The sequence below is a fragment of the Ptychodera flava genome, chromosome 18 (genome assembly GCF_041260155.1).
Source record: "Ptychodera flava strain L36383 chromosome 18, AS_Pfla_20210202, whole genome shotgun sequence".
In the NCBI taxonomy this organism is placed as follows: domain Eukaryota; kingdom Metazoa; phylum Hemichordata; class Enteropneusta; family Ptychoderidae; genus Ptychodera; species Ptychodera flava.
Window position 1 is genome coordinate 12,891,212 of NC_091945.1, and position 27,849 is coordinate 12,919,060.

The 27,849-nt window shown below is 39.2% G+C and overlaps 1 protein-coding gene and 1 long non-coding RNA gene across 2 annotated transcripts; both read left to right on the top strand.

Annotated features, from left to right (window-relative positions):
• The first annotated feature begins 6,562 nt into the window (after positions 1 to 6,562).
• On the top strand, positions 6,563 to 8,756 carry LOC139116886 (uncharacterized). Its single transcript, XM_070679619.1, has 2 exons — positions 6,563 to 7,931; positions 8,296 to 8,756. Exons 1-2 carry the CDS (start codon positions 6,716 to 6,718, stop codon positions 8,310 to 8,312), a joined length of 1,233 nt encoding a protein of 410 aa, XP_070535720.1. The 5' UTR covers positions 6,563 to 6,715; the 3' UTR covers positions 8,313 to 8,756.
• Positions 8,757 to 9,176: 420 nt separating this feature from the next.
• On the top strand, positions 9,177 to 13,682 carry LOC139116887 (uncharacterized). The gene is made up of 4 exons (XR_011548407.1): positions 9,177 to 9,748; positions 10,376 to 10,586; positions 11,145 to 11,255; positions 11,702 to 13,682. It is a non-coding gene; the product is annotated as an uncharacterized lncRNA (long non-coding RNA).
• The last annotated feature ends 14,167 nt before the right edge of the window (positions 13,683 to 27,849 follow it).

The following is a 27,849-nucleotide window of genomic DNA, read 5'->3' on the forward strand; positions in this document are numbered from 1 at the left end:
AAACAAGGGTTGGCAGGCGGTTCTAGCGTAAAATTTGAACATTGTGTCAGCGTGTTTTATGAAGCGAGTTTTAATGATGCCCGACAGATTGTAATTAAAACGACTAAATCAGACAACGATGGAACCTCAAGATCGTCACATTTTTATAGAATTTTATTTACGTCCAAAAATGAAAAATCGGTTTAATAGTCAATTTCTATTTCAACACAGGCAGGAAATTTACTTCAAAGTTCACGCTAAACTAACAAAGTGATCACTAAAACCCTCAAATGTAAGTTTCCGTACAAGGTCGGATATGACAGAGTACATATTGGGCCTAAGAGTCTTCAAACGACTTTATTGCAGCCTCAAGCTCAAGCTTACCAAATCAAAACGCTTTGAACTGATTTCAAAAGTGATGTGTTTAAAAATCAATTCTGTTGTAGTGCTCATGCCTACCCTAGCAAAGTTTTACACGCACTTATCCAGCCTCCCACACGTTTGCCTTTACGACAAGCTCGACTTTGATCTCCAGCTTCGAAGCATACAGTACTGCTATACGTACGCAAACAGCATAATACTGTATAACCTAAACGCACCAAGCTATACACATTGGCTTAACCATGTTTACAGAACTTTTCCTGCACCGCGGTCGTACTTACAGAAACGTGTTGACTCGAGATTTTTTCATGCAGTGACTGCATTATGCACTCGTTATCACACATCCCCTGTGATGGAGCGTGGGACTGCAGCTGTTTCTATTCTGAATATTCTCACTGACGCAATAGTGTTACGCATTAACCCACGAACTAGAGGACCTCTATAACCGTGACTTCACTAATTCCGAAAAGCTAATTGATTTGCAAACTTGATCTTGAAGTGACGGGGTGTATGTTTCCCTATTTATTTTGTTCAATTACTTCTTCGAAGAAGTTTATGAAAGAATCTCTGAATTTAGTTTCACTAAGTGCTGATTGATTCTCGAGTTCGTCAACCTCGGGGACAGATATTCGGACTCTCAAACTTTTACAATATTACCTTGGCCTACCACCTGTGGAGGCTCATTTTAAAGCTTTTTTCACCGGCTTAGTTTTGTGAAAATCGCATATTTTATTTTCTCCCACAGACATACCACAGGGATAGCAGCCATTTTGAATTTCAAATATGGGTAAATATTGGGTAATTTGTTTCTCCGGTACCAGAATTTTCACGGTATCCCGAATTTTTATTTTTGAACTTGAAAGACATTGGTTAGAAGTTTGCTTGAGGAAAGATGGAGCAAAAGTTTAAGACATTCATTTTCGACGCGCGAACTACCTGAACGACGACGAGTAACATTAAAGGAAACAGTAGAGGGCCCCCTCTACTCTCTATGGGCAAAATCAACGTCAGCATGGTCGTAACATTACGTCTGCGGCTGTATATTGGTTTTAGGTTTATCCAATGGTTTTGTCAGTGAGATTACTTCTTCGAAGAAGCTGTTTAACCATGGGTCATGAACTCATAGCATGCAGACTTTGCGTGATTTTACGAATCGCAAGTTTTCCTTAAAACTACGTTAACCACAAAAGATTTTAATCGCTGTGACGTCACTTCATTTTGGTTGTGGCTGATTTGGGTCTTCGTGTCGAATGTAGGCCTAAGTCTAATGAGTAAATTTAGACCACTGTTAAAAGATTTAAAGTTATTTCCAGGAACAACTGAGGAGGATGGTATGTGTGTTTGTATACCATCGAGGTCTCGGTAATGTACCATGGGTTTGTCTCAAATAGTATTATAGTAATTGAAGGGCAAGGTGTTTGAGCCAATCAACATCCATAAAACGCAAATTGTCTCCGTGAGCTTGGTTTCGAATATATTATATTACCATGCCCTGCCTGTCGCATTTTGATTGGTCGAGCTGAATCACGTGACTGACCACAAATACACAGTAATGGTCTGTTTACATGCCCGTGAATATGAATAATAAGATAAAGAACCAAAAGTATCGTAACTTTACAGCTCAAACGTAAATCATAACCAATCACAAAATAAAATGGAGCACTTGTGGGCCAAGTGACAGTGCGTCGCGTATTGCTCAGATCTGGGGCCCAATTGTCGTTCGCTCCGAAAAGTTTCGCAAATTTTGTCGGTTTTCTCCGGTTCGTTGATAATATAATGGAAATAACAGACTCCGCTCTGACCATTAACGTTTAGGCGCGGGTTCGAGGAAAGCCAAATTAACGGACTCGGCAAGTTAATTTTTGGCTTTCCTCTCGCCCTTGCCCATAAACTTCGTTAATGGTCAGCGCGTCGTCCTTTATTTCTATAATAATTCCGATGCTGGTTTGTTTCTGGGCATCCAGAGGGGACACTACATTGACCATGATAGATTGTTGATAATCGGCACTTAGGATTCGATCATAACACCCACTACGCTCAAAGAAGACTGCCGCCCGCGGCGTGAAAGCGAAATCGCCGTTTTCGAAGTGAAAATGCTGTTTCACACGTACGTTGTCGACATGATAATCTGTCCGACAAAACCCTAAACGCACTAATGTGGCAAAGATTTTGGAGAAAGCCTTCTCCGGGTAGTGTCAATAATGTATAACGATGTTCACAGCGCGGGACGATTCATCACACAAAGGCGTTTAAAATCACACGCAATTAGGAGCTTTGGGGTACATTCCCAGCCCCGACTCTGAAAAAAAAGGCGCTAAACTCTTCGCCGTGTTGTTTTGTGATGGTGTTTGGACCTAAACCCCAAAATGAGTATGAGACTGTAACATGTCGGCGCCATGCTTGCAGCAATTCCTTTCGAATACCTAGACTATTCATTATCATCAGTGATATTTCTCCTATACCTGTATTATTTGTCACATAGGACACAACATCACATTCTACGTTGCTGCAGCCTCCATGATCGCTGTGCACCATTTTCTACCATCGACAATGTAACGAGCATGTTTCACGGCCGACTAATTTGTCAAACTGACTGCAAAACCATAGACCCTCGATGGTAAAGCTAAGGGTGTAGTTTCTTTACTGCCATCATGTTATTTTCTAAATGAATGTCTTCATGTGTTTCTCCCATTTCAGAATGTTTCATATTATTAACACAGAAAGACTCACGCCTTATGGTAAAGTCCAGCCTCTAGATCCACCTCTCAGAAAAAAATTCCTTGAATATTTCCCGTCGTATAATTTGTTAAGCTTGTGCTTTCGTTGTTATGTTTCCAAATCTCTGAGAGAGGTAAAAATATTCCCCTTGTAGATTTGAATGATTTGCAATCATTTTGGATGTAGAATGTCGGTAAACTTGATTATTGAAGGGGCAAGGCATCAGCGAATTATAAGATTTCAAATTTGTACGAGAGTATTAACCACAGTATATCTTGAAATTGTTTAAAGAGAAAGTCTTATGAAACGGCATCTGTGTTTGTTTCCTCGATTTTAATTGATCGCACACTATCATATTAATTACTGAACTATGCAGACATTCCATTTTACTTTTTTAAGCTTATTTATTTCGACTTGTGATGTCGCGGTCGCCCTATATGCTAATTTATCATCTCGCTCCCAATTTTTATAGGAAGATAATACACATTTGACAGGAGATTCTTTCAATTTTAACTCTGCCGTAAATAATATGAACTTACAGCTTATCAACAGACTTTGAACAGATGTTGATTATGCGAAATGGTTTTCCAAACTTGTCGGTGTAATGAATTTGTGTTTCGTTTTTGACCCCGGAACGTCCAAAAATATGTTGACGTCCGAAGATATCTTCCGTGTCTGAGTCTGAACATTGGATATCGTTTATGTTACGTGGACAAATACATGCAGATTACCCTAGATGTCTGACCTGTTTAACTTGTTTCTGGATTTTTTATTTTGAATTTTTGTTTCTTTGTTTATGTTGCACTGGTTTCAACCTTATAGTCACTTTCGGAAATTGAGTGACTATGCTGTTCGAGTATGACTAAATTCTGAGCAATGAGTCCTGCAACTAAGACCTTCCTTGCAAAGATTGAGCCTTCGCATCGAAATCAAAGGATGGCCAAGATAATTGGTTACATACACTGCCTCGTCGACCGGGAAGACTCAGCCAATAAGCGTCTCGGAGATTCGAAAATCGATCAATCAGTTTCGGATACTGCTTGTTCATTTGCACTACCCTATATATGATGTCTCTCAGCAATGTTCCGATCTACTTTCGGCGAAAAACAACACCAACATTTTATAACGGCTTCGATACCGTCTAAGATCAAAGAGTGACTTCAATTCGCCGGGTTTTGATCGAACATTGGTGTCAACGGGGAAAGTAGTTGTCACGTGACACCTGATAAGCACCGAGGTGTCAAAGGTCGTGTTAAAGGCCTTGTCTGAATAGTGCAAATGTGTCCCTCAATCTCAGAGGCATTTTGATCAATACGTAATTATAGTAAACGACTTTTCTGGTGACGCATTGTCCCAGTTACGACATTTGGGGTCAAAGTCCTCGTCTATAATTTGCTTTCAGTGGGTCAGGATTTTAAGTGTGGGTACTTACCAGGCCCTCACAAATGAAAACTAATGTAATTATTCTCCACGTATCCATGTGTTTTATCGATGGAAAGTGACAGTCTCCCTTTCTAGCACGATTCTATTTTTCGTCATCACATCACTGTTTTCATAATACATCAGTTTCCTCATATCACATTACAGTTGTGCCACTTATCTCTTATAGCTGACTTGAACCATTTTACCGATACCACAAGACCGACTTCGGCTGCCATTTTGAGTGACATTTACTCGCAAATCGAGGTAATTAGATTATTTCGACGACACTGTGCACTCGTTAAATTTATACTGTCACCTGTTCCAATTTTTCCACAGTTACCATGGAAAGAAGAAAATCTAACCAATCAAAGATTTTAAGCGGGTGGCCGCTTTTTAAAAACAGCGCCCTCGCATGGGCATTTTGAATACCAAGGAACGCCCCTTTGACCATATATGGGCATATTTAGATGACAGGTGACTGTATACTCGTTAAACAAAGATTTGTAATCGTGATATCGAAAGCAAAGTTTTGGCATAAGTCGGAATAGTTGCAGTGTGTTTAACGTACATATTGACTAGAACGCTTTTAGTGTATCAAAATCTCATAACTATTTCAAGATGTGTAAATAGGAAAGTTTTTGAATTATGAATGGTAATCACAACAAAATCGGCGCCAAATTACACATATCGAATTCACATATTCAAAGTTTTATTCCCAGCAAGTAAAGCCACGCGCGCCCTCTACCTTGAGTTTAGTGTATATTGAGCCAAATCGGTCTTCGGTTAGTTTCTTTTCCTCACTGACAGATGTGTTTTCTCTGAACCAATGAATCATTTAACCAACACGTAACGATTTGCTAGCTGCACCCTTCTTTCATGATTCAAAGATTACTGCCGGCCCGTCTTTGAAGGGAGCGTGTATCGCCCAATGAAAACGATGCCGATCGGTCCGAAGGTGTCAACGGGGATGAGCTGATCGATGGTAGTTTGATAAGTCCCGAAAGTGTTAAAGTGCTTGTACAAGATTGTATCGAAATTGTGTGAAGTGGTTTCCAGACTTTCAGAGGGCGGGTCAATTCATCGAATTCAAAAAGCGTTTCGATTGCACGCAATCAAAGAATTTTACCAACTCTATTGTTAAAAAAAGTTGAACGTTTCTTTACATAACCTGCAAACTCTCTGAAACAATGGAGATATGAAAACCAGGACAGGCTTTTGCTTGCACCTTAAAACATTTATGGGAAGTACTACCATACTAAAGTGCAACAACATTAAAAAGTGTTCGAAGTCTAATTGTGGAAATACTGCAATCTTACTGGCTTTTGTTTTGATACGGCTAAGACCACATGACTTTCTTACTCTTTTATCGACTTGCTTTCGTGTTTCAAAGCAATCACGTGAACTCAACTTTTGTAATTGTAACCAATAAAAATAAAAACACTCAACTTGTAACATGGATACTTTTCAGTGGCTTGTTTTTTTATAAAATAAATCGCTTGTTCCACTCTGAAGCATCCTGACAGAGTTGTTTTTGACTGGAGAATACCTAAAGGGCTATTTTTTATGTCTAAAGAAAGATACCCATCCGCGATTCACAAAAACTTGGCCTGCGGATCAATACAACTTTTCTAAAATCACTCAAAAATTTAAGACATGACGTTATTTAATTCCCTAAGGTATCTGTGTAAAATCGCTGGACAAGAACACACGGAAGCGAGCAAACCGGCAGATCTCAAGTTTCAGGTTTCTCTTGTTTTGGCCGTTGGCAATGTCGCAAGTCTGCTGGAGTTTTTTTAGAGGGTGTTTTTTTCTCTTCGTTGATTTGAAAGGTAGAGCGTAGTGTAATCGTTAATGAACAACTACGCACGTGAATAAGGTACGCCACTTTCTGTTATGCAAATATTGCTGTCAGTTATCGCTTTGTTTAACGTGGAGCTAAAAAAGAGGAGAAACTTTTCTTTGTTACTGTTCGGCACGCTTTTGATTCATCACCGACAGTTGACACGACGTTCGGCACGCGTTTGATTACATCACCGACAAATGACACGGGCATGCTTTTGATTACATCACCAAAGAAAAACCCGATGCTGCTCTGCAACCCTTTATAAGGAGAATGCCTTGTCTTTGAAAGTCATTGCTTCGTCAGATTTGGTCTCGACGACATCTCGTCCCGAATTCCTCTCCCGATTTCCAAATTCTCAAAGCGAATGCTAAGATGGACCGACGAGTTCCAGAAAGTAACCCCGCCCAAGATTCCAATTCAAGGGCCGCTGAATCCACGTACCCCGAGTTGTGCAAAGACAACCGTTCTCCTGTTGATCTATCAACACCGGGAACCACCAAGCTAAATTCCTTGGTCAACGCGTCGGCTTTAGGCGACCATCTCAGGAAGCCGCTCGTCGGCGACGACGACGCGTATTCACTCTCAGAAGACGACGGCTCTTCCGACTGCCTCGACCTGTACGACACTGGTTGTGGTCGACTTCAGATCGACGAGGATGCAGCTTCGCAGTCCGAGGAAGATGTCCCTGTCCCGGTCGTTACTAAACCGAGGAAACGAAAGTGCAAGAAGCTGAAGAGAAGACGTATGAGCGACCACGATGAAGCAAAGTTGAGCAACAACGTGCAGTCCAAGAAAGCTATCCCCGTCCCGATCGTCACCCGCCCGGCGCAGCACGAGACGCAGACGAAGAAGAAACGGCAGGCCACCGATGACATCGAGCGAAAGCACAGAGAGAGATCTCGCAAGAGAGAGATCATCACTGGCTTCAACTTACTCAGAGACGCTCTGCCAAACACCTGTGCTGAACCCAGTAAGAAACTTTCTGAGATGGACACTCTGAATTCAGCGATGGAATACATCGGTTTCCTTGCCGATATCCTCGAGAACGGCACTGAGTATTGCGACCGCAGGCTACACCGAAAGTACGAGAAACATCTTCAGCAGACGTGTGGTGTCTCCGGCGTCCGTCCAGGTTCGCATCAGCACCAACAGTCGACCGTCCGCCGCAGTCCAGTCCTCTACCCAGCACCAGTGACGTTTCCATCGGTTCCTGCTGCCATACGATCCCGCAACGCACTTCCCCGACAACACCAATCGACGGAAGATACCTGGTACAGATGGAACCCATTCGATGTCTCCGGCGTTTGTCCAGGGTCGCATCAGCTGCAGCATCAACAGTCGACCATCCGCTGTAGTCCAGTCCTCCAACCAGCACCAGTGACGTTTCGATCGGTTCCTGCTGTCAAACGACCCCGCAACACACATTCTCAGCATCACCAATCGACGGAAGACATCTGGTACAGATGGTACCCTTTCGTTCCTCAAGCCAATCAGCCGTATCGTCCTTTTCAACCTGACTCCAGCACACATCTGAACCAACGGCAGTCTCATCTGGACCTCGACTCTCTATTGGCAGAAATCTATCTCGGTGAGTACCAACTGTTGACCGTGTCTGAACAAATTTCTCTTCGAATCGCGTCACAATCCGATAACAGAGATGTAACGACGACAGGAAAACGTTAGTAGCATTCATAGGGTAAAGATAGCAATACTTAAACATAATCTGTTTTGAAAATAACGTTATGATATCAAAAAGGACATTCGTGTAATATTTTTGACATCTATCAATTTGATCTACTCATCTTAGCCCCCCCCCCCCGTTTCAAGTTGCCCCTCCCCCCGCCCATCAGTTTTCAATTTTCGAGTTGAAAAAATCCATTAGGGCCTACGCAGTGTAGAATTCGATGTTCTGTATATCTGACTGACTCACTTTGTATCCGTTTCATCTGCAGGTAACCGCCAGATGTAAAACTGAGCAATGACAGGTGAAGATACCGACGGGTATTGTACTCTTTCAGCTGGACCCCCCCCCCCCCCCCCCGCGAAGTTCTCTGTTCGTCGCCCTCGGTGGATAATCGTGCTTGAAGTTGAAGTGGACATCTGCACAAGCGAGCTCGTATTAAAACAGCGCCGCCACGACGACACCGATCGCATGCCACACATCATGCACAGCTGCCTCTCAGAACTATCACTAAGCTTTAGTGTGCGTATTTTTTTTTAAATTGCCAAAGGACTCTTTTTGTTCGATCATTTGTATTTCTTATTTAGTGAGTTATTATTCAATTATTGTGAATTTTGGATAGTGTTGCATAGTGACATTTTATTTACTAATTATTTTAACTCTTGAGATTTATCCCTAATTTTACTTGTCAATAATAAATTATAAGTGAGAATTTGAAAACAAAGATACAATCGCTGAGCGTTTCTGGTGTTCTGGGTTTGAGTGTGATATTAGAGTGGGAAGCAAATAAAATGAGAGAGAGAGAGGGTGAGAGGGAGAAGAGAGAGGATGGAATAATTCTTGATCCGGACTACAGCTCGTAAAACTATGTACGAAAATCGACGTCTGCGCAGGTGTTGCGCAATATTTATATCGTAACAGAGTGAGCTAAATATCGCAAAACGAGATTATTTGCGACATCTTAAATTTAGGCTGTGTTACGCATAAATGAAGGTAAACGTATTAAATTGATGATGGTTTGTTATGAATGATCAAATTAATTATGTGACGATAAAATTTACAAATTTTCATGATATTGGCATCGATGTGATCGATTTAAGAAGGTACCGTAAATGGACTGTATCCTGGTATCATACCGCCATTAGCCGTCAAACTACGTCGCTATGAACTTTGTCGTTTGGTCGTGCCAGTCGGCTGAAAGTCACAGTCACAGGTAGATTCACTACCAAAGCAACACAAAACAGAGCCAGAAGAGTTTCTGAGGCCCTCAAGGATAAATGGCAATCCTCTAGTCATGAAAATTTAAAATCTGATACTCTTGTCGAGTCGACTGCGGCGACAACGGCTGACGACCATTGCTATGTTGGCTCGTGCAACTCGGTTGACATCTATCAATTTGAAGTAGTCATATGTGAATATGATGAAGTCTACGATCCTTGGCGGCCAACAACCTACAGTGCCACGAGGAGAGATGGTAGGCGAATTGTTGATCTTGGTATCCTTGCAAATGGTTTATCTGGCTGCAAGCAATGCAGCATGCCGTTACGGATGGCCGACACTATCGGCGAGACTCGACATGGTCTGGGCATGGATGTAAAAACTGGGTGGCTGGCTGCTTGTCAGGTGTTGCAACCCCATTTGTAATTTTGTCAACGTTATTCCCCCTGGCCTGAGACACGGACCAAATAAAAAGATTTGGCATGTAAATACCAAACTTGCAATTGGTAAGTACGAATTTTTTACATTTTTTTTTCATGCACGCGCGCGAGTGCCAAGTCTCGCGTTTACCTCAAAGCGAACGGATGGCTTGATATAGTCAGTGCACAGAAACGCTAGTTTTCCATAAGCTGACAGTAACACTGGACTGGTCATAATGCGACTAAAGTGTTATATTTATGCCAGAATTACAAGCATTGTTTCAAACCAGCCCAGTGATCATGTGATGTGGATCTAGTTAGCATCAATCTACATGTCTACACATTGCTTATATGGTCATGGCACATATTTATAGAATTTTTCATGTCAGGGACAATGAGACTACCGTTACTTCATTTCAAAGTTTCATAGTGTCATCAATTTGGATCTGTTTAGGAAGCTATTTATGTGGTTCTCCTTATCATAAATATACCCTGAAGTGTTGGCTTTTGGAGTTGTATTCTCACATTTTCCCTGGACATGAAGTATAATTACTTCTATTCTGTGAGTTTTTGGTAAATACAAGGAATTGTGTCTTATGACCATTAATAATTTCAAACTGGAGTTGAGACAGCCCACTTCAGTTAACAACACAACAAAAATATTTCAAAAATTTATACTGATGTCATTGTAAACTTGTCATTGTTTTGCCATAGGTAAATGAACGGATTGGCTTGTCTCCAGGGAAGTATTATGTGTCACGTGCTTCCTATCTAGATAATCAAGAAAGAAAGAGACGGATGAAGAGCCGGACCCGGTGTGCCAAAAAACGTCGTATCAAGCTGAAGGCAAACAAGTGTTTACGACAGAGTGTCCAAGAACTCTGTGAAGGTGACACATACACAACAGGAATTGACCTTGTTCAAAGTAATTACTTGTTTAAACTAGTCCTTGTTTATAATTGATTTTAAATGAAAGTTTTGATTCAGATAGATGTAGATGAATGATTTTAGAATCAATGTAAAATGACTCTAAATTGCTAATAGTTGAATGCTTGTATTGATATGGCTCCCTGCATATACTGACTTACCTTTCAACTCACTGGCATAAAACTGATGAAACATGTGCATGAAGGTCTGTAGTACGTTTGACATTTATTGATGTGGTAATATTGTAAATGAACACACAAAAACCTAATGCTTACATTATGACATGTACCAGTTCATCTGCAAGTGTGCACATAGTCATTGAGTGACCTGATGTACTTTATCATTTGCTGGATAGCAATTTTGTTATTTGCATATTTGTAGAACTAGTTACTCAGTTCATGTCTGCTTAAAGTTTGTGAATTGCCAAATACCTAAAACATTTAGCCATGGACCATAGGTTGTACTATTGTGTGAATATTCTGTTTCATTAGAAGTAAAAACTGAATCATTCATTCCCGTATATTTTATCTGTATCTGCTTCTATTTTTTTATTCAGAAACCCAAGATATACAGGAGATACCTTCCCCTTCTATAGAACCTGTTCCACAACCAATAGAATTGACTGATCAACCTGTAGTGTATTTTGACCTGGAGACTACTGGATTAGGTAGGTGTTGTTGTTATCAATGTGATAATACGTGTTGTTTAAACTAATCTGATATTGCAATCATTTCACTACTTCATCTTAATACCTTTAGAGGCTACAAATGGCTATTGAACTGTACACACACAGATCAATCATTAAATTGAAGCAAATTTTTTACTGGAAACAGAACAAGTTCATCCATGATTCAAATTCCTAAGTAACAGCATTATTTTAATGATCATGACTTGCTTATCAAAATCAGCAATGGTTAACAGACAATAGGCAGATGACATTATTTTCATACCAACAAGCCAATCAATGCCTCAAGTGTCAGTTTCAGTTTATTACTCATCTCCCAGGGCAAAGTCTGACTAGGAAATGAAATTTTCATTGAAATTTACTGTAATCCAAAATAACATAAACAAATTATCTTGCCATTTGTCATTGGGGTTTTTTTTCTATTTCAGTAAGAACATCACACATAACACAGCTTGCAGCTGTTGGACCAAAATGGTGTCTGAATGTGTATGTGATACCTAGGATTCCAATAAGTGAACCAGCATCAAGAGTGACCGGTCTGGCAATGAAAAATGGAATCCTAACACAAAATGGAAAACCTGTCAGGGCAGTACCTGTAAAACAAGCATTGTTGACATTGTGTGACTTTCTTGGACCAGAACCTAGTATTCTGGTTGGACATAACATCAAGTCATTTGATTGTAGAGTTTTATGTAATGCTGCTGTAGCAACAGATATGGTTGATCAATTGTCTTCACACATTGCTGGCTTTGTTGATTCGTATAAAGTCTTTCAGACCTCATATCCTGATTGTGAAAAGTACTCACAAGTTGAGCTTGTTTCAAAATTTGAAGGAGAAAGTTACAGTGCACATGGTGCTTTAGCAGATATGAAAGGTTTAAAAAATTTATTGAAAAGGTACAGCCAGCTTTTGATGAGTTTACATTTACGTGGGAGTTTTTTAGGGAGTCTGTAGAGCATGCAAAGGCAACAAGCCTAAACATGCAAACCTTGCATACATACTCTTGTACTCAAAGGGTGTATAAGTAAATGTATGTGTAAGAAAATTGCAAGCAGTGGCCTTGCTATGGGCTATTTAGAGCTTTCATTCCACAGGAAAGGTGAAGAAGGCATTGAATTGTTGTTGAAAGTGAAAAATCAAAATAGAAGAGAAAGGGTGACAAAATCAAAACAAGTTATCAATAATATTTGTAAATTTTTCTCTCACAGAATCAATACTGTATGTCTGGCATCATAACTTTGAAATTTATGGAAAACTCCATGCTGACTTGTGTTAGATATTTTATAACTTTAATTGTTAAAGTTCTCCTGACATGACAAACCCATCTCAATTGCATTAGCAAACTTAAGTATAAATAATAGGTTAAATAAATTCATTACTGTTGAAAACTGTATTGTTGACCCTATAATAAACACTTTTTCACCCAATCACAGCGATTTGAAAGAACCCACCAAAAGACCTGAAGTGCTCTTTCGATGATCTTACAAATACGGAATTGACGCAAATACAAACACAGTACCGCTGAGCCTAGCCAAGACTGTAGACGTCCCTAGAATTTTTGAAGATTATCATATACAAAAAGTTCTGACATGCCAAGTTGCTGTAAATGTATCGTAGTAGAGTGCTCAATGTTTCCAAGTGATTGTGTTTCATTACTTCAGTTTTCAAAGACCCAGGATTATTTGAAATCTGGCTTGCAAGTGCTGTGCCTGAAGCAGAACTGGACACCAATCCAGTATCCGCAACTTGTGTTGTGCATGCAGTGATCAAGCATTCGAGGCTGCTGCTTCCAAATCTGCACCAGAGGTGAAACATTGAAAGCTATAGTACAAGGATTCAAATACTTTCTGCCATTCTCATGGTTAGGAATTTGCCTTGCGAGGCAAAACACAAAACATGTTGAATATTTTTGCAAAACTTCGCAAAATGAAAAACACTAAAAATCATCCATACACGAAAATGGCTGAGCAAGCAGCCTCAAGTATGAGCAATTAATTTTGTATCCATGTCTATAGTAGCTTCAGGGACTTTGGCCCTATGTTTTCCTCAGCTGGTTTGGAAATGTCACTCATGTCAACACTCTGTTCACTGACGTAGTCATACCAGTATTCCAATTACAAATTTTTCTTATAACTTCAAATCATTTTACACATTGGAATATCTATTTGCAGATAAACCAGTTATTTTGAGGTCATTTACAGGTCATGCAGAGCTGTTGAGACAATACTGAAAGATTTTGTAGAATATTTATTGTACATACTACGCTTGGTATTATGGCATCTAACTATGCCTTACTAATCAATCTATTGTATCTTGAAATACTTTTAGTGTGTATGCACAGTTGGCTTGGTGATTCATTCTTCATCTTTTAATCACTCCGGTGCAAATAAGTAAATACAGCATAATATTTATTAAATATTGATATAAAATATTTATTATATAGGATTGATTATACAACAAGATATCATATTATGATATAAGTATATATGAAGTAACCAATAAAGCAACATTATCAATCAGTCAAACCCTGCTTATGCACTTTTTTCTACACTTGTGTAAAGGACACCCTGTAACTCAAAAATAACACTTGAAACTTCCTCAATATTTGTTGACATATAACCAATGCAACAACATAAGCAAAATCAGAATAATGGCAATATTCTCTGATAATTTTTGAGCAGTACTTTGCTAAACACTTTTTTCCCTCTTGTTTTTGTCAACATAATTGATCAAAGAAACAATATATTCAAAAATCAGAAAAATGACAATATTCCCTGATAGGTTTTGAGCATGATCCTTGCTGAAATTATCAAAATGGGAGAAAAAGGCCCCCTTTGTAGTTGAAAAAGCATGGGTTAGGGGTAATATAGGACCCCCTAACTCAAAAAGTAGCACGGGGACCCCCCTTTTTCTGTTTATTTTTGTTGACATAATTGTTCAGAGCAAAATATATTCAAAAATCAGAAAAATGACAATATTCCCTGATAGGTTTTGAGCATGATCCTTGCTGAAACTATCAAAATGGGAGAAAAAGGCCCCCTTTGTAGTTCAAATAGCATGGGTTAGGGGTAATATAGGACCCCCTAACTCAAAAAGTAGCACGGGGACCCCCCTTTTTCTGTTTATTTTTGTTGACATAATTGTTCAGAGCAAAATATATTCAAAAATCAGAAAAATGACAATATTCCCTGATAGGTTTTGAGCATGATCCTTGCTGAAATTATCAAAATGGGAGAAAAAGGCCCCCTTTGTAGTTGAAAAAGCATGGGTTAGGGGTAATATAGGACCCCCTAACTCAAAGAGTAGCACGGGGACCCCCCTTTTTCTGTTTATTTTTGTTGAAATAATTGTTCAGAGCACAATATATTCAAAAATCAGAAAAATGACAATATTCCCTGATAGGTTTTGAGCATGATCCTTGCTGAAATTATCAAAATGGGAGAAAATGGCCCCCTTTCTAGTTGAAAAAGCATGGATTAGGGGTAATATAGGACCCCCTAACTCAAAAAGTAGACCCTCCTTTTTCTGTTTATTTTTGTTAATATAATTGTTCAGAGCACAATATATTCAAAAATCAGAAAAATGACAATATTGCCTGATAGGTTTTGAGCATGATCCTTGCTGAAATTATCAAAATGGGAGAAAATGGCCCCCTTTCTAGTTGAAAAAGCATGGATTAGGGGTAATATAGGACCCCCTAACTCAAAAAGTAGCACGGGGACCCCCCTTTTTCTGTTTATTTTTGTTGAAATAATTGTTCAGAGCACAATATATTCAAAAATCAGAAAAATGACAATATTCCCTGATAGGTTTTGAGCATGATCCTTGCTGAAACTATCAAAATGGGAGAAAAAGGCCCCCTTTGTAGTTCAAATAGCATGGGTTAGGGGTAATATAGGACCCCCTAACTCAAAAAGTAGCACGGGGACCCCCCTTTTTCTGTGTATTTTTGTTGAAATAATTGTTCAGAGCAAAATATATTCAAAAATCAGAAAAATGACAATATTGCCTGATAGGTTTTGAGCATGATCCTTGCTGAAATTATCAAAATGGGAGAAAAAGGCCCCCTTTGTAGTTGAAAAAGCATGGGTTAGGGGTAATATAGTACCCCCTAACTCAAAAAGTAGCACGGGGACCCTCCTTTTTCTGTTTATTTTTTTTGACATAATTGTTCAGAGCACAATATATTCAAAAATCAGAAAAATGACAATATTCCCTGATAGCTTTGGAGCCAGATCTTTACTGAAACCATAAAAACATACGAACAAAAGGCCTCTCAGTAGTTGAAAAAGCATGGGGTTAGGGTGCTTTAGGAGCCCTTAACACTAAAAGTAGCACGGAAACCCCCCTTTTTCTGTTGATATTTGTTTATATAACTGATCAGAGCACAATATATGAAAAAATCAGAAAAATGACAATATCCCCTGACAAGATTTGCGCATGTTCTTCGCTGAAAGTATCAAAATGTGAGAAAAGGTCCCTTAACACTTGAAATAGCATGGGTTAGGGGTACTTTAGGACCCCCTAACTCAAAAAGTAGCACGGGAACCCCCCTTTTTCTGTTTATTTTTGTTAATATAATTGATCAGGCCACAACATGCAAAAATCAGGAAATTGACAATACTTTTAATTTTGAGTAGACCACCACCTTAAATGTGTACAAAATGCATCCTGTGAACCAAATTCATTTTAGAACGGTTAGAGTAGCAACATCCCAATATCCGTACAGACTGCGCCCTCTACGAACACATAAATGCATAATTGCAGAGGATTAATTTTGAAATCATTTTCAATAAGTCTGCCCAGCGACAGAAAAAGTAATGGCCGCCAACATCTGTAAAGATTAGTTCTTTATTTCTTAGGGACCAAATCACAAATCTTGTTTGAACGACATGGTCATGTTTAAAGCGAACTCACACGTTCTAGAGCTTTAAAAGGCCAAAGTCTCTACAGGAGTCAGTATGGACACAGGGTGTCGCGAGCAATAATCCTCCACATGTTAAGAATATAATCAATAAATGTCGTGTATTCATGTAAACTTTATGCATGAATCCTCCGTGTATCACCGCTAAAAGGATCAGTTCTTTCCCCAAAGTTTGCAGTTGGAGTGTCGAACTGATAATTGATTTCGTAACTTGGAATTCGATGTCCCGTATATTTTGACTATCGTTTCATATGCAGGTATCAACCAAGTGTTTATTTGGCGATGACAAATAGAGTGATGGAGATTGTGCTCTAGGCGGGAAACCAAACTCGAAATAGTCTGTTCTTCGTTGTGGACGATCGCGCCCGAAGTGGATATCTGCATGAACGAGCTCATATACAGCGCCACCTGGTGAGGACATCATGGACTAGGCGCATAACACAGTACATCATTCGCGACTTTTGTGGTATAACAACCACGAAACCTGAGCAGGCACTTTCTGTACACAATTGAAACTTTGCAAAAAACTAATTTCGTTTGATCACTTGTACGACGTTACGTTTTTACATGTTTGTACAATTTATAAATAACTGAATTGATTAATTTTCTGATTAAATTAATTTTGTTTCTTTCTTTATGCTTGTGAAATGTAAATACAGAGAATACTGTTTCGCAATTACCATTTTAGTCTTTGTATACGGGACAGGGGAAGGGGGGAGAGAGGGGAGAGAGACAGACAGACAGACAGACAGACAGATAGACAGACAGAAAGAGACAGAGAGACAGAGACAGAGAGACAAAGACAGACAGACAGACAGACAGACATACGGAAGGACGGACAGACAGAGACGGAGGCGAAGTCTAGAGTTACTTTTTTTCGGAAAACGGTACATAAGTTCACATGTGCAACAAATGCACAGCCGTCGACTAAGTTGCAATCGTCTGTACATTTATTATCTGTGAAGAATGCGCCCTCTAACTTGAACATGCATCGTATGGAACATCTTCAAACGCATATTACGATAAAATGTACTCCGTCAAGTTTAAAATGCCTGAGTTGCCAACTTGGAATCATTCTTAGTCAAGCTGTCCTTGACAGTGACAAGTCTGGTTGTTTAAACTTGAAACTATTCTCGCGTGAAACTGTGCATGACAGTGTGAGCGAATGGGACGCTAGTTGTGCCTTCATTGCATAGGGAACTAAAACAACAAATATTGTTTGACAGGTCGAAGAACCATCCTCGGTACCAAACAGTAACAGTCTCGGGATTAGCGTTATTTTTAGACGTACCAAACCTCGACAATCGAAAATGAGATTTGAAATCGATTTTGTCTCCTTTGCAACATGATTTACACAAGTAATAAAAGCGAATGTAAACAAAGTGGGCTTCATGTAAACTAATTCTACCCGTCTGAAGCTATTGGAAGAACGTTGTTGAGGACGACATAAATTCCTAAAATCAGTAAAACTTTCATATACTTCCTCTTATTACATGAACTGGCCCGGATCGCCACCTGTGAGACGTTGACCAGAAAAATAAAAAACTCAAGATTTACCCTGTGCTACCTGAACTTTTCTTCCTACAAACAAGTGCGCACAGCATATCTGTCGCGATCGATACCGTATATTCTAACAATAAAAGGTAATGCAATAAAACTAAACATGGAAGGTATGTCCAACGGAATTTTGATTCGCTAAAGCTTTAGCAATTTCAATAGCGGAGATCCTATAAGTTCAACTGAATGATTATATACTGGATGATATTCAAAATAAGTGATATTGGAGGCTCAAATCATCAAGTCATTCAACGAACGACGATACACTTTCTTTATCGTGCAAAAAATTCTGTAAATTATCGATCGGAATCGTAGCTGCATCGTAGGGCTAGCGAAGACATCAGCGGTCGGCTGTAGCCTGAACTCTGCATCGCTGTGGATGTATTATCGAATGTCGACAACAAAACAGATTTTCCGTCTAGTGACAAAATTTTGAAGGTACATGTACTCATACGTGCGGGATATGTGTCGCTGCAAACATCAAAGTCCGTAAAACCCAAACATTGATGACCGAATTCGAGATTGATGTAATCTGGGAGTCATCGAAAGGAACATTTCGGGCTAGCCAAGATGATAGGCTTATGATAATTTTAAAATCCACGACACCTCCTTCAATAGGAAGTGCTGTTTCGATCTCGTCGTTGCATTTAATTTTTAAATATATTTGAAAATATTCTAAAATAATTCTCATTACTGTGGTGGCCAGTCTCTAACAGCGCGGCGAAACCTCTCTGCCTGCCAATGGCCGACAAGCTTGGTTTTGCGGCGCGAGATAATGATTGAAAAGTGGTTGTGATCGAATCCGTGTGTCTGATTGGTGAATATGTGGCATACGGTGTATCAAAATTTCAACTTGATCCTGGGAAATAAATCACAGATTACGACAATATTCTACAATTTGTAACAATAAATCCATCCACTTCAAACGAAAAGTAAGAAGATTGAAATAACAGATTCTGATTCATTTTTGCAGTTCCAAATTGGAAAATTCAATTCACACAGTAAGATTTTTCTCTCAAAGTGTATTATTGTAAAATATACACAACTTCGACCATCACGATTCACAGTTCAAAGACAAGTTCTAACAGATATGATATAAATTAAATACTGTTTGTATCAAAGTATAACACTTACAGTCTTACAACAGCACTATTTTAACATCATCTGCAGAAAAGTTCAACTGTGACACAAAATTTATCAGAGAAATTCAGTTCTGATGATGTCACCATTGCGACATTTCTCGCTTTGACGTATTATGCTTGAAATCTGATTGCACTACTGTTACCTTTGTTTGTAAAAGGTACACCACTGAATTGGAAGACCAATAGGCTCACATGCAATACTGCTACATTTGCTGGAAAGTACAATTTGAAACCATAGCTTTGACGGCATTGCTCCTACACTTGTCGCTACTACGTACACAAAGTCACTATATACTTTCTATTTGGTAAGACAGTCCCTGAGAAGATACCCGATGCTCGTTGCAAATCAATCAATTTTCAGCGAATTTGCCCAACTCCGTCAGAAAGGGACTTCATAAGATCTCTCACTCACCCCCCCCCTCTCTCTCTCTCTCTCTCTCTCTCTCTCTCTCTCTCTCTCTCTCTCCATAACAATATACTCATTTTTTCTATTTCTATTTTTTTATTTCAAGGATCGAAGTATACTCGCTCAGCTGTGGTACTCACTTCACTGTGTCGCGCATAATCCCTCCATTAAAGTCGCGCACAAGTTCATCAGTCGAGCAGCTGAAAACCACAGCTGTGAATCAGGCTATGTCCAACCCTGTCAGTCGAAGTAGTTCTACAGCCTTCTCATGACTTTATATATTGTATATTAATGCGAAGGGACAGCAAATTATACTGAGTTTATGATACTGGCAATGAATCATCAGAATTTTATGTTACGGTCGACAAGCGGTAAAACCCCTTGCACGCCTATTCCGGCGAACAATGTTAAAGAGGGTATATTTTACGATGTGGTACACCTGTACTACGAGTCCACCACCGCAATAAAAATTTGGACTTGTTTGTTTTTCATAGAATTGTAAACACTTTGCAACAATTTGTTGTTTGGTTGATCCCACCATCCACTTGGCGAATGCTGCCAAGGCCTTATATGACAAGTACACAAATGCAATAGGTGTACTATACGTAGAAACAGTTGCCCTTTGCAACCGTGACTTTCTGCGGAAAAAGAGAGCAAGGGATTGTACCGTCTTTATACCGTGCGTAAAATTCCAATGATTTATTTTCGATTTCACGCAGTGTCACCCAATATCATTGGTCGTGCACTAATTTTTATTATCGTTCAAGAAATATAATTTAAATCAACCTAGGTACAGCAGTATCATTCAATCCTTGGTGCTCATACTGTAACTTGTGAGTATTACTATTCCATATTCTATTTTTCGAAAGTAATAGATTTCGGCTAATAGTTTTGTGGGTAACTTGTTTACTAATCTATCGCATGAAAGTGTCGTCCACGTTTTGTAGACTGTCAATTCAAGTCAACCTAGCATTGCCATCGATTTTCATTTTTAACGCATTCGATGTCCCTTACGTCGGATTGAATTAAGCCCGTCGAATGTGTCGAGCATTTTCCTTAACGTTGACCACAATTAACTAACCTTTGGAAAATAACAAATTGTTTTCACGAAACATCAGCACATGCTGAACCGAATCACAGCAGGGTGCCGTTAGCTACCATAAGACTTTTATTTTGTTTCTTTATTCTTCACAAGACTTTCCAAGTATTCACGGTTTTTTTTGTTCGAAAACATTACGTTTAATGTATGCAACATGTATGTTTGTTTCCGTTGACCTGTAGATCTTAACTTCTTTGACACACGAACCCCGGAACATCATGGGAAGCGGAGCCAGTGACGAGCGTAAAAAGAAAGCTCCCGAGGAAGATAGTCCTGCGGTAGCGGTTGCCAAAGCAGTGGGTGGTTTTGTTGTCGGCGTTTTGCAGGTAATTTGAGGATTACCAAAACAGTGTTTTCCTCGATACCAGTTTGTAAGTGAACTTGCACATGTAAGTAGTTACATTTCGTGGGGACAAAATAATAGGTGACGTAACTTTATTGAATCTAGGAGCGCTACTGTGCCAGTAAGTTAAATACAGTCGCACAAATTGAAGATGACAATAGCGCTAGGAATACGTTTCGCACAACTCTTCTGAAGACTGAAATACATTTGTCTTTGTTTTGACCTCAAATATATTTTGGTAAGATGTTGATCGGAATGAACCTACTACCAGGCAGTAACCTATAGAGATACAAATTCTATTATAAATTCAATCGTCATATCATGGTTTGTAGGTTAAGAAAGTGAAGTCTTTCAAATGCATATGCTTTCAGAACAATCTGCATGTTATGTCATTAAATGCGGTAAAGCGTGCAGTGTTCGAACATACACGAACGAACATCTTCGTCGGTAGGTTTAGGCTACTACGAACGATACATGTAGTTTGGTGTAAGGGTTCAACCTATATGGAGCCTTTGTTGTTCATCACTTTAAATAGTTTGTAAAATGTCCTTCGAGCTATATTGGTCGCACTTTCACTCAATAATTAAGATCTAATTTTCGGTCTATGATAACTTTTGTGTGAAGAAAAATAGCATTTGTTCACAGTTTCGTTGTAGTTGTTGATGTTTTTTAAAACAAACTAAGTGAGCGTCACAAGTTAATGTTCGTTCACTTCGTAGGCGCCCATGGAATTAGACGATGCGCGTCTTTTAGCCGAGATCAAATATGAGGAAAGAGAGAAAGAAAGGCGAAGAAAAGAAAGACCATACTAGATACCTGTATCAACTATGACAGCAGCAAATATGGAGAAGACTGACAATTGAAAGAAAACGAAAACGTTTGTACGTTAGATAGCATGACACAAATAATTAAAGGTCTGCATATTGAGTATGACGAAGGAACATACTTTAAAAGTTAATGTTAATTTTGACTGTTTACTTTTTTGTCGATACCAGTGAATTTGTGACGTCATCCCCCAGACTATTACTGATAATGTATCTGATTATCCAACATTGTAGCCCCAGATGTTTTCTACATAAACAAATTACATGGCATTGCCAAAAACTACATGGATTACATAATATCAATAATTTACCCAGTTCCAGCTCATCACAGGCACTTATGCAAACTTTGCTCTTAATTATGTTCTCGGCTTTGCTACGTACACTTGCAAAGTTTCCTTTCGTCCATTATGGCCTTGGGGGCCGAGGAGTACATAATTACCACGCATCAGAACACTTAAGGCGAATTCCGCTGCACATATATTAGTGAAACATATTCAAAAGTGGGCAAAACTGTATAGGAAATCAGGCTAACAGTCATAATATATTACGTATCATAACAATTTTCCATCTTGAATATTTTGCTGCACTTACAATACCAGTAGAATTTTCAATCAGTGTGAGAAATGTGAACAGGTAAGAATTTATATAGTATAACTTATATTCGTGAATTTGTGTCTGACGAGAAGAATAAAGTTTGCGATTTATAAATTTATCATCAATTCTGCAAAAACTTGAAAAAAGTTGTCAGTAAAGCTTTTTGGTTTTTTCAATTTTCACAAAATTTAATTTGGTTGAGTACTGTTTTATTTAATTAACTTGTAACGACACTGGGTTGTTCTCATTTCAAACGGTTGAATAAATACAATATAATGATAACGTTTCAAACCTATCGCTCAATTGTTTTCTTCTTACAAGCATACAGAATATCTGCGCGTTTTTGTCAAGCCACAAAATACTTCACTGAAAGGTTTTTGATAGTCTGGCTCCCTCAACCATTTCTACCGCTGGCTGTGCTGCTATCGAAAATAGGGTCAGGCATGGGCTGACGTTTCAGTCAGAATTTTGACTGCATGTTAATGAGCGCACTCATGTGATCAGCACATCTGTACAGTGGCAAGCTCGGAAATTAGATGACGAAACATAGAACGTTGAAGTTATTTGCACGGCTTCATTTTTCAGTCTCCGACATCTGCACCCGGGCCAGCGAGCTTGTAAACAGCGCCACCAGTCGGTGACACCGAGCGCATGGCACGGTATATCATACACAGCTGCCTTTCAGAACTGTCACTAAGCTTCAGTATGCATATCTGTTCAAATTTTTCCAAAGTACTCTTTCCGTTCGATCATTTGTATTTCCAATTTAGTATTTTATTATTCAATGATTGTGAACTTCGGACAGTTTTGCATAGTGACATTTTATTTACTAATTTATTTTTACACTTGAGATTTATCCTTATTTTTACTTGTAGATATTGAATTATGAGAGAGAGAGAGAGAGAGAGAGAGAGAGAGAGAGAGAGAGAGAGAGAGAGTAAGGGGAGAGCGGAAAATATTTCTTGATCCTGACTACAGTTCTTAAGTTTGAAAGTGTACAAAATGCATCCCGCAAGACAGCTGGAGTTGCAGTCTTCTGTGGTACAACCTATTTCTTGTGTTGTGTTGTTTTGAATGTGTATATTACAGTAGAATGCAAATGAAATGCGCGCGCGCGCGTGTGTGTGTGCGTGTGTGTGAGAGAGACAGAGAGAGAGAGAGAGAGAGAGAGAGAGAGAGAGAGAGAGAGAGAGAGAGAGAGAGAGAGAGAGAGAGAGAGTGGTAAGAGGGAGGGGAGAGAGGGAGGGGAGTGAGGGAGAAAGGGAAAACAGTTTCTTGATCCGGACTACAGTTCTTAAGCTTTAATGTGTACAGAATGCATCCTGAAAACCAGTTAAACCAATTTAGAACAGCTGGAGTAGCAACATGATCCCGTGACCGTCATCCGTAAACACTAGGATCAGCTCTCTACCAACATACATTCGTCCTCGAATGCATGATTGCTGAGGTGTAATTTTGAAACTATTCTATTCTCATTAAGTCTGCCCAGCGAAAGTAAAGGCCGCCAACATCTATAAAGATTCGTTCTTTATTGCTTAGGGACCAAATCACAAACCTCGTTTGAACGACATCATCACTATTAAAAGCAAATACCTCTGTTTATACATACGTTCTAGAGGTTTAATTTATAAGGCAAGAGTCTCAACAGGTGTCAGTATGGAGATTATTAACCTAAGCCTTTGGGGACACACTTCGTTTATCACATGCGATCTTTCCGTAACAAGTCATGAGGAAATAGCAGAGAGTGACAAATAACAAGGGCAACGACTTTGATGTGTGATGGTCGATTAACACAAACTTAGGTTCATGAAAGCATGTCCCTAGCAACACCTGTCGACAAAAGACACCTGATACAGCTGGAACCCGTTCGATCTTCCACCCAATCAGCCGTATCGCCATTTTCAACCTGACTCCAGCACTCATAAGAATTAGCGGCAGTCTCGTCTTGACCTCGACTCTCTATTGGCAGAAATCTATCTCGGTGACTGAGTTTACGTCATGTTTTTAAAATTAATAAATAACTGCATTGACTAATTTTCCGAATGAATTAATTAATTATGGTTCTTGCTTTATGCTTGTGAAATGTAAATAAATATAGAGAATACTATTTCTCAATTACCATGATAGTCTTTATATACAGGAAAGTAGTATGTCATATGAAATTCGAGGAAGAATGACAGAAAGAAACAGACAGAGAGACAGACAGAGAGACAAAGACACAGACACAGACAGAGGCGAAGTCTTGTGTTTATTTTTTTCGGAAAACGGTACATAAGTTCACATGTGCAACAAAAGCACGGCTGTCGACTAAGTTGCAGTCGTCTGTACATTTATTATCTGTGAAGAATGCGCCCTCTAACTTGAACATGCATCGTATGCAACATCTTCAAACGCATATCATGATAAAATGTACTCCGTCAAGTTTAACATTCCTGAGTTGCCAACTTGGAATCATTCTTAGTCAGGCTGTCCTAAACAGTGACAACTCTTGCTGTTTAAACTTGAAACTATTCTCGGTGAAACTGTGCATGACAGTGTGAGCCGCTAGTTGTACTTCATTGCATAGGGAACTAAAACAACAAATATTGTTTGACAGGTCGAAGAACCATCCTCTGTACCAAACAGTAACAGTCTTGGGATTAGCGTTATTTTTAGACGTACCAAACCTCGACAATCGAAAATGAGATTTGAGTACAATTTTGTCTCCTTTGCAACATGATTTACACCAAGTAATAAAAGCGAATGTAAACAAAGTGGGCTTCGTGTAAACTAATTCTACAAGTCAAAGCTATTGGAAGAATGTTGTTGAGGACGACCTAAATTTCGAAAATCAGTAAAACTTTCATATACTTCCTCTTATCACATGAAGTGGCGGGGATCGCCACCTGTGAGACATTGACCAGAAAAATAAAATACTCAAGATTTACCCCTGTTCTACCTGAACTTTTCTTCCTACAAACAAGTGCGCACAGCATATCTGTAGCGATCGATACCGTATATTCAAACAATATAAAAGGTAATGCAATAAAACTAAACGTGGAAGGTATGTCCAACGGAATTTTGATTCGCTAAAGCTTTAACAATTTCAATAACGGAGATCCTAAAAGTTCAACTGAATAAATATATACTGAATGATATTCAAAATAAGTGATATAAAAGGCCCAAATCATCAAGTCATTCAACGAACGACGATACACTTTCTTCATCATGCAAAAAATTCTGTAAATTATCGATCGGAATCGTAGATTCATCGTATGTCTGGCGGAGACATCAGCTGTCGGCTGAAGCCTGCACTCTGCATCGCTGTGGATGTTTTATCGAAAGTCGACAACAAAACAGACTTTCCGTCCAGTGACAAAATTCTGAAGGTACATGTACCTACGTGCGGGATATGTGTCGCTGCAGACATCAAAGTCCGTAAAACCCAAACATTGATGACCGGATTCGAGATTAACGAGTTGACACCAGGGCAGGTTGATGACAGCAGCATTGCGGCCACAAGCATGCAATGAGGTAATCTGGGAGTCATCGAACGGAACATTTCGGGCCAGCCAAGATCGTAGCTAGGCTTATGATAATTTTAAAATCCACGACACCTCCTTCAATAGGAACTGCTGTTTCTATCTCGTCGTTGCATTTAATTCTTAAGCATATTTGAAAATATTCTAAATAATTCTTATTACTGTGGCGGTCAGTCGCTAACAGCGCGGTGAAATATCTCTGCCTGCCGATGGCCGACCAGCTTGCTTTTGCGTCAGGCAGCGCGAGATAATGATTGACAAGTTAACATGACCGAATCCATGTGTCTGATTGGTGAAGATGGCATTCGGTGTATCAAAATTTCAACTTGATCCTGGGAAATTAATCGTACATTGCGACAATATTGTGCAATGTGTAACAATAAATCCATCCACTTCAAACGAAAAGTAAGGAGATTGACATAACAGATTTTTGCAGTTCTAAATTGGAAATTGAATTCACACAATAAGACTTTCTCTCAAAGGAGTGAGGTTTATTGTAACATATACACAAATTCGACCATCACGATTCAGTTTAAAGGAAAGTTCTAACAGATATTATATAAATTAAATACCGTTGTATCAAATTATAACGCTTACAGTCTTACAACAGCACTATTTTTAATATTACCTGCAGAAAAGTTCAACTATGATACAAAATTTAGCAGAGAAACTCAGCTCTGATAATGTCACCAATGCGACATTTCTCACTTTGACGTACTAGGCCAGGAAAAATAAAAAGTTTCTCATCTTCGCGCGCGTCAATTCAGACCACCGCGTCAGCCTCTTTTTCTGCTCATGAGGAAATAAAATACAAAAAATAAATGCAAAAATGCGCGCTAATAGTGCATAACGCAGTGCTGTATAAAACAGAACCGTAAACAAAGTAACTGACACTAACATTCCATTCAGAACTGTATACATGTGTCACTGTTATATCAAGCTGTGAAAACTCTGCATTGCTGCACTAAGAGTCAAACCGCTGAACTGTTGCTATACACAAATAATAAAACAACACTGCTGTGCATTTGTCTCTGCGTGCATTCATGTGGTTTTTTTCATGTTTTTCCGCGTTGATTGTTGATTGAAGAATAAAAAAAAATGAGGGTAAAAAAAACCCCGCGTCACTGCATTATTTTTGAAATATGTCTAGGATGAGAAACAAACTTTTTATTATTCTTGGCTTATGCTTAAATTCTGATTGCACCCACTGAATTGAAAGACGAATAGACTCACACACACAATACTGTCACATTTGTCGCTGGAAAGCACAATTTAAACCATAGCTTGGACGGCATTGCTCCTACACTTGTCGCTACTACGTACACAAAGTCACTATATACTCTCTATTTGGTAAGACAGTCCCTGAGAAGATACCCGATGCTCGTTGCAAATCAATTAATTTTCAGCGAATTTGCCCAACTCCGTCGGAAATGGACTTCATATGATCTCTCTCTCTCTCTCTCTCTCTCTCTCTCTCTCTCTCTCTCTCTCTCTCTCTCTCTCTCTCTCTCTCTCTCTCTCTCTCTCATTTTGTTTTCTATTTCTATTCCAAGGATCGAAGTATACTCGTTCAGCTGTGGTATTCACTTCACTGTGTCGCGCATAATCCCGCCCTTAAAGTTGCGCACAAGTTCATCAGTCGAGCAGCTGAAAACCACAGCCCTGAGTCAGGCTATGTCCAACCCTGTTAGTCGAAGTAGTTCTACAGGCTACTCATGACCTTACAGGTTGTATATTCATCATGATGAGAAGGGATATCAAATGATACTGAGTTTATGATACAAGCTATGAATCATCAGAATTTTATGCCACGGTCGAAAAGCGGTAAAACCCCACGCACGGCTATTCCGGCGAAGAATGTTGAAGGGGGTATATTTTACGATGTGGTACACCTGTACTACGAGTCCACCACCGCAATAAAAATTTGGACTTGTTTGTTTTTCATAGAATTGTAAACACTTTGCAACAATTTGTTGTTTGGTTGATCCCACCGTCCACTTGGTGAATGCTGTCAAGGCCTTATATGACAAGTACACGAATGCAATAGGTGTACTATACGCAGAAACAGTTGCCCTTGAAAACACAGGCGTTGGCACATTGCTGGGATAATAATCGTATTTAATATGTAGAATGTCTATATACGACTTGATTATTCAGTAAAAGAA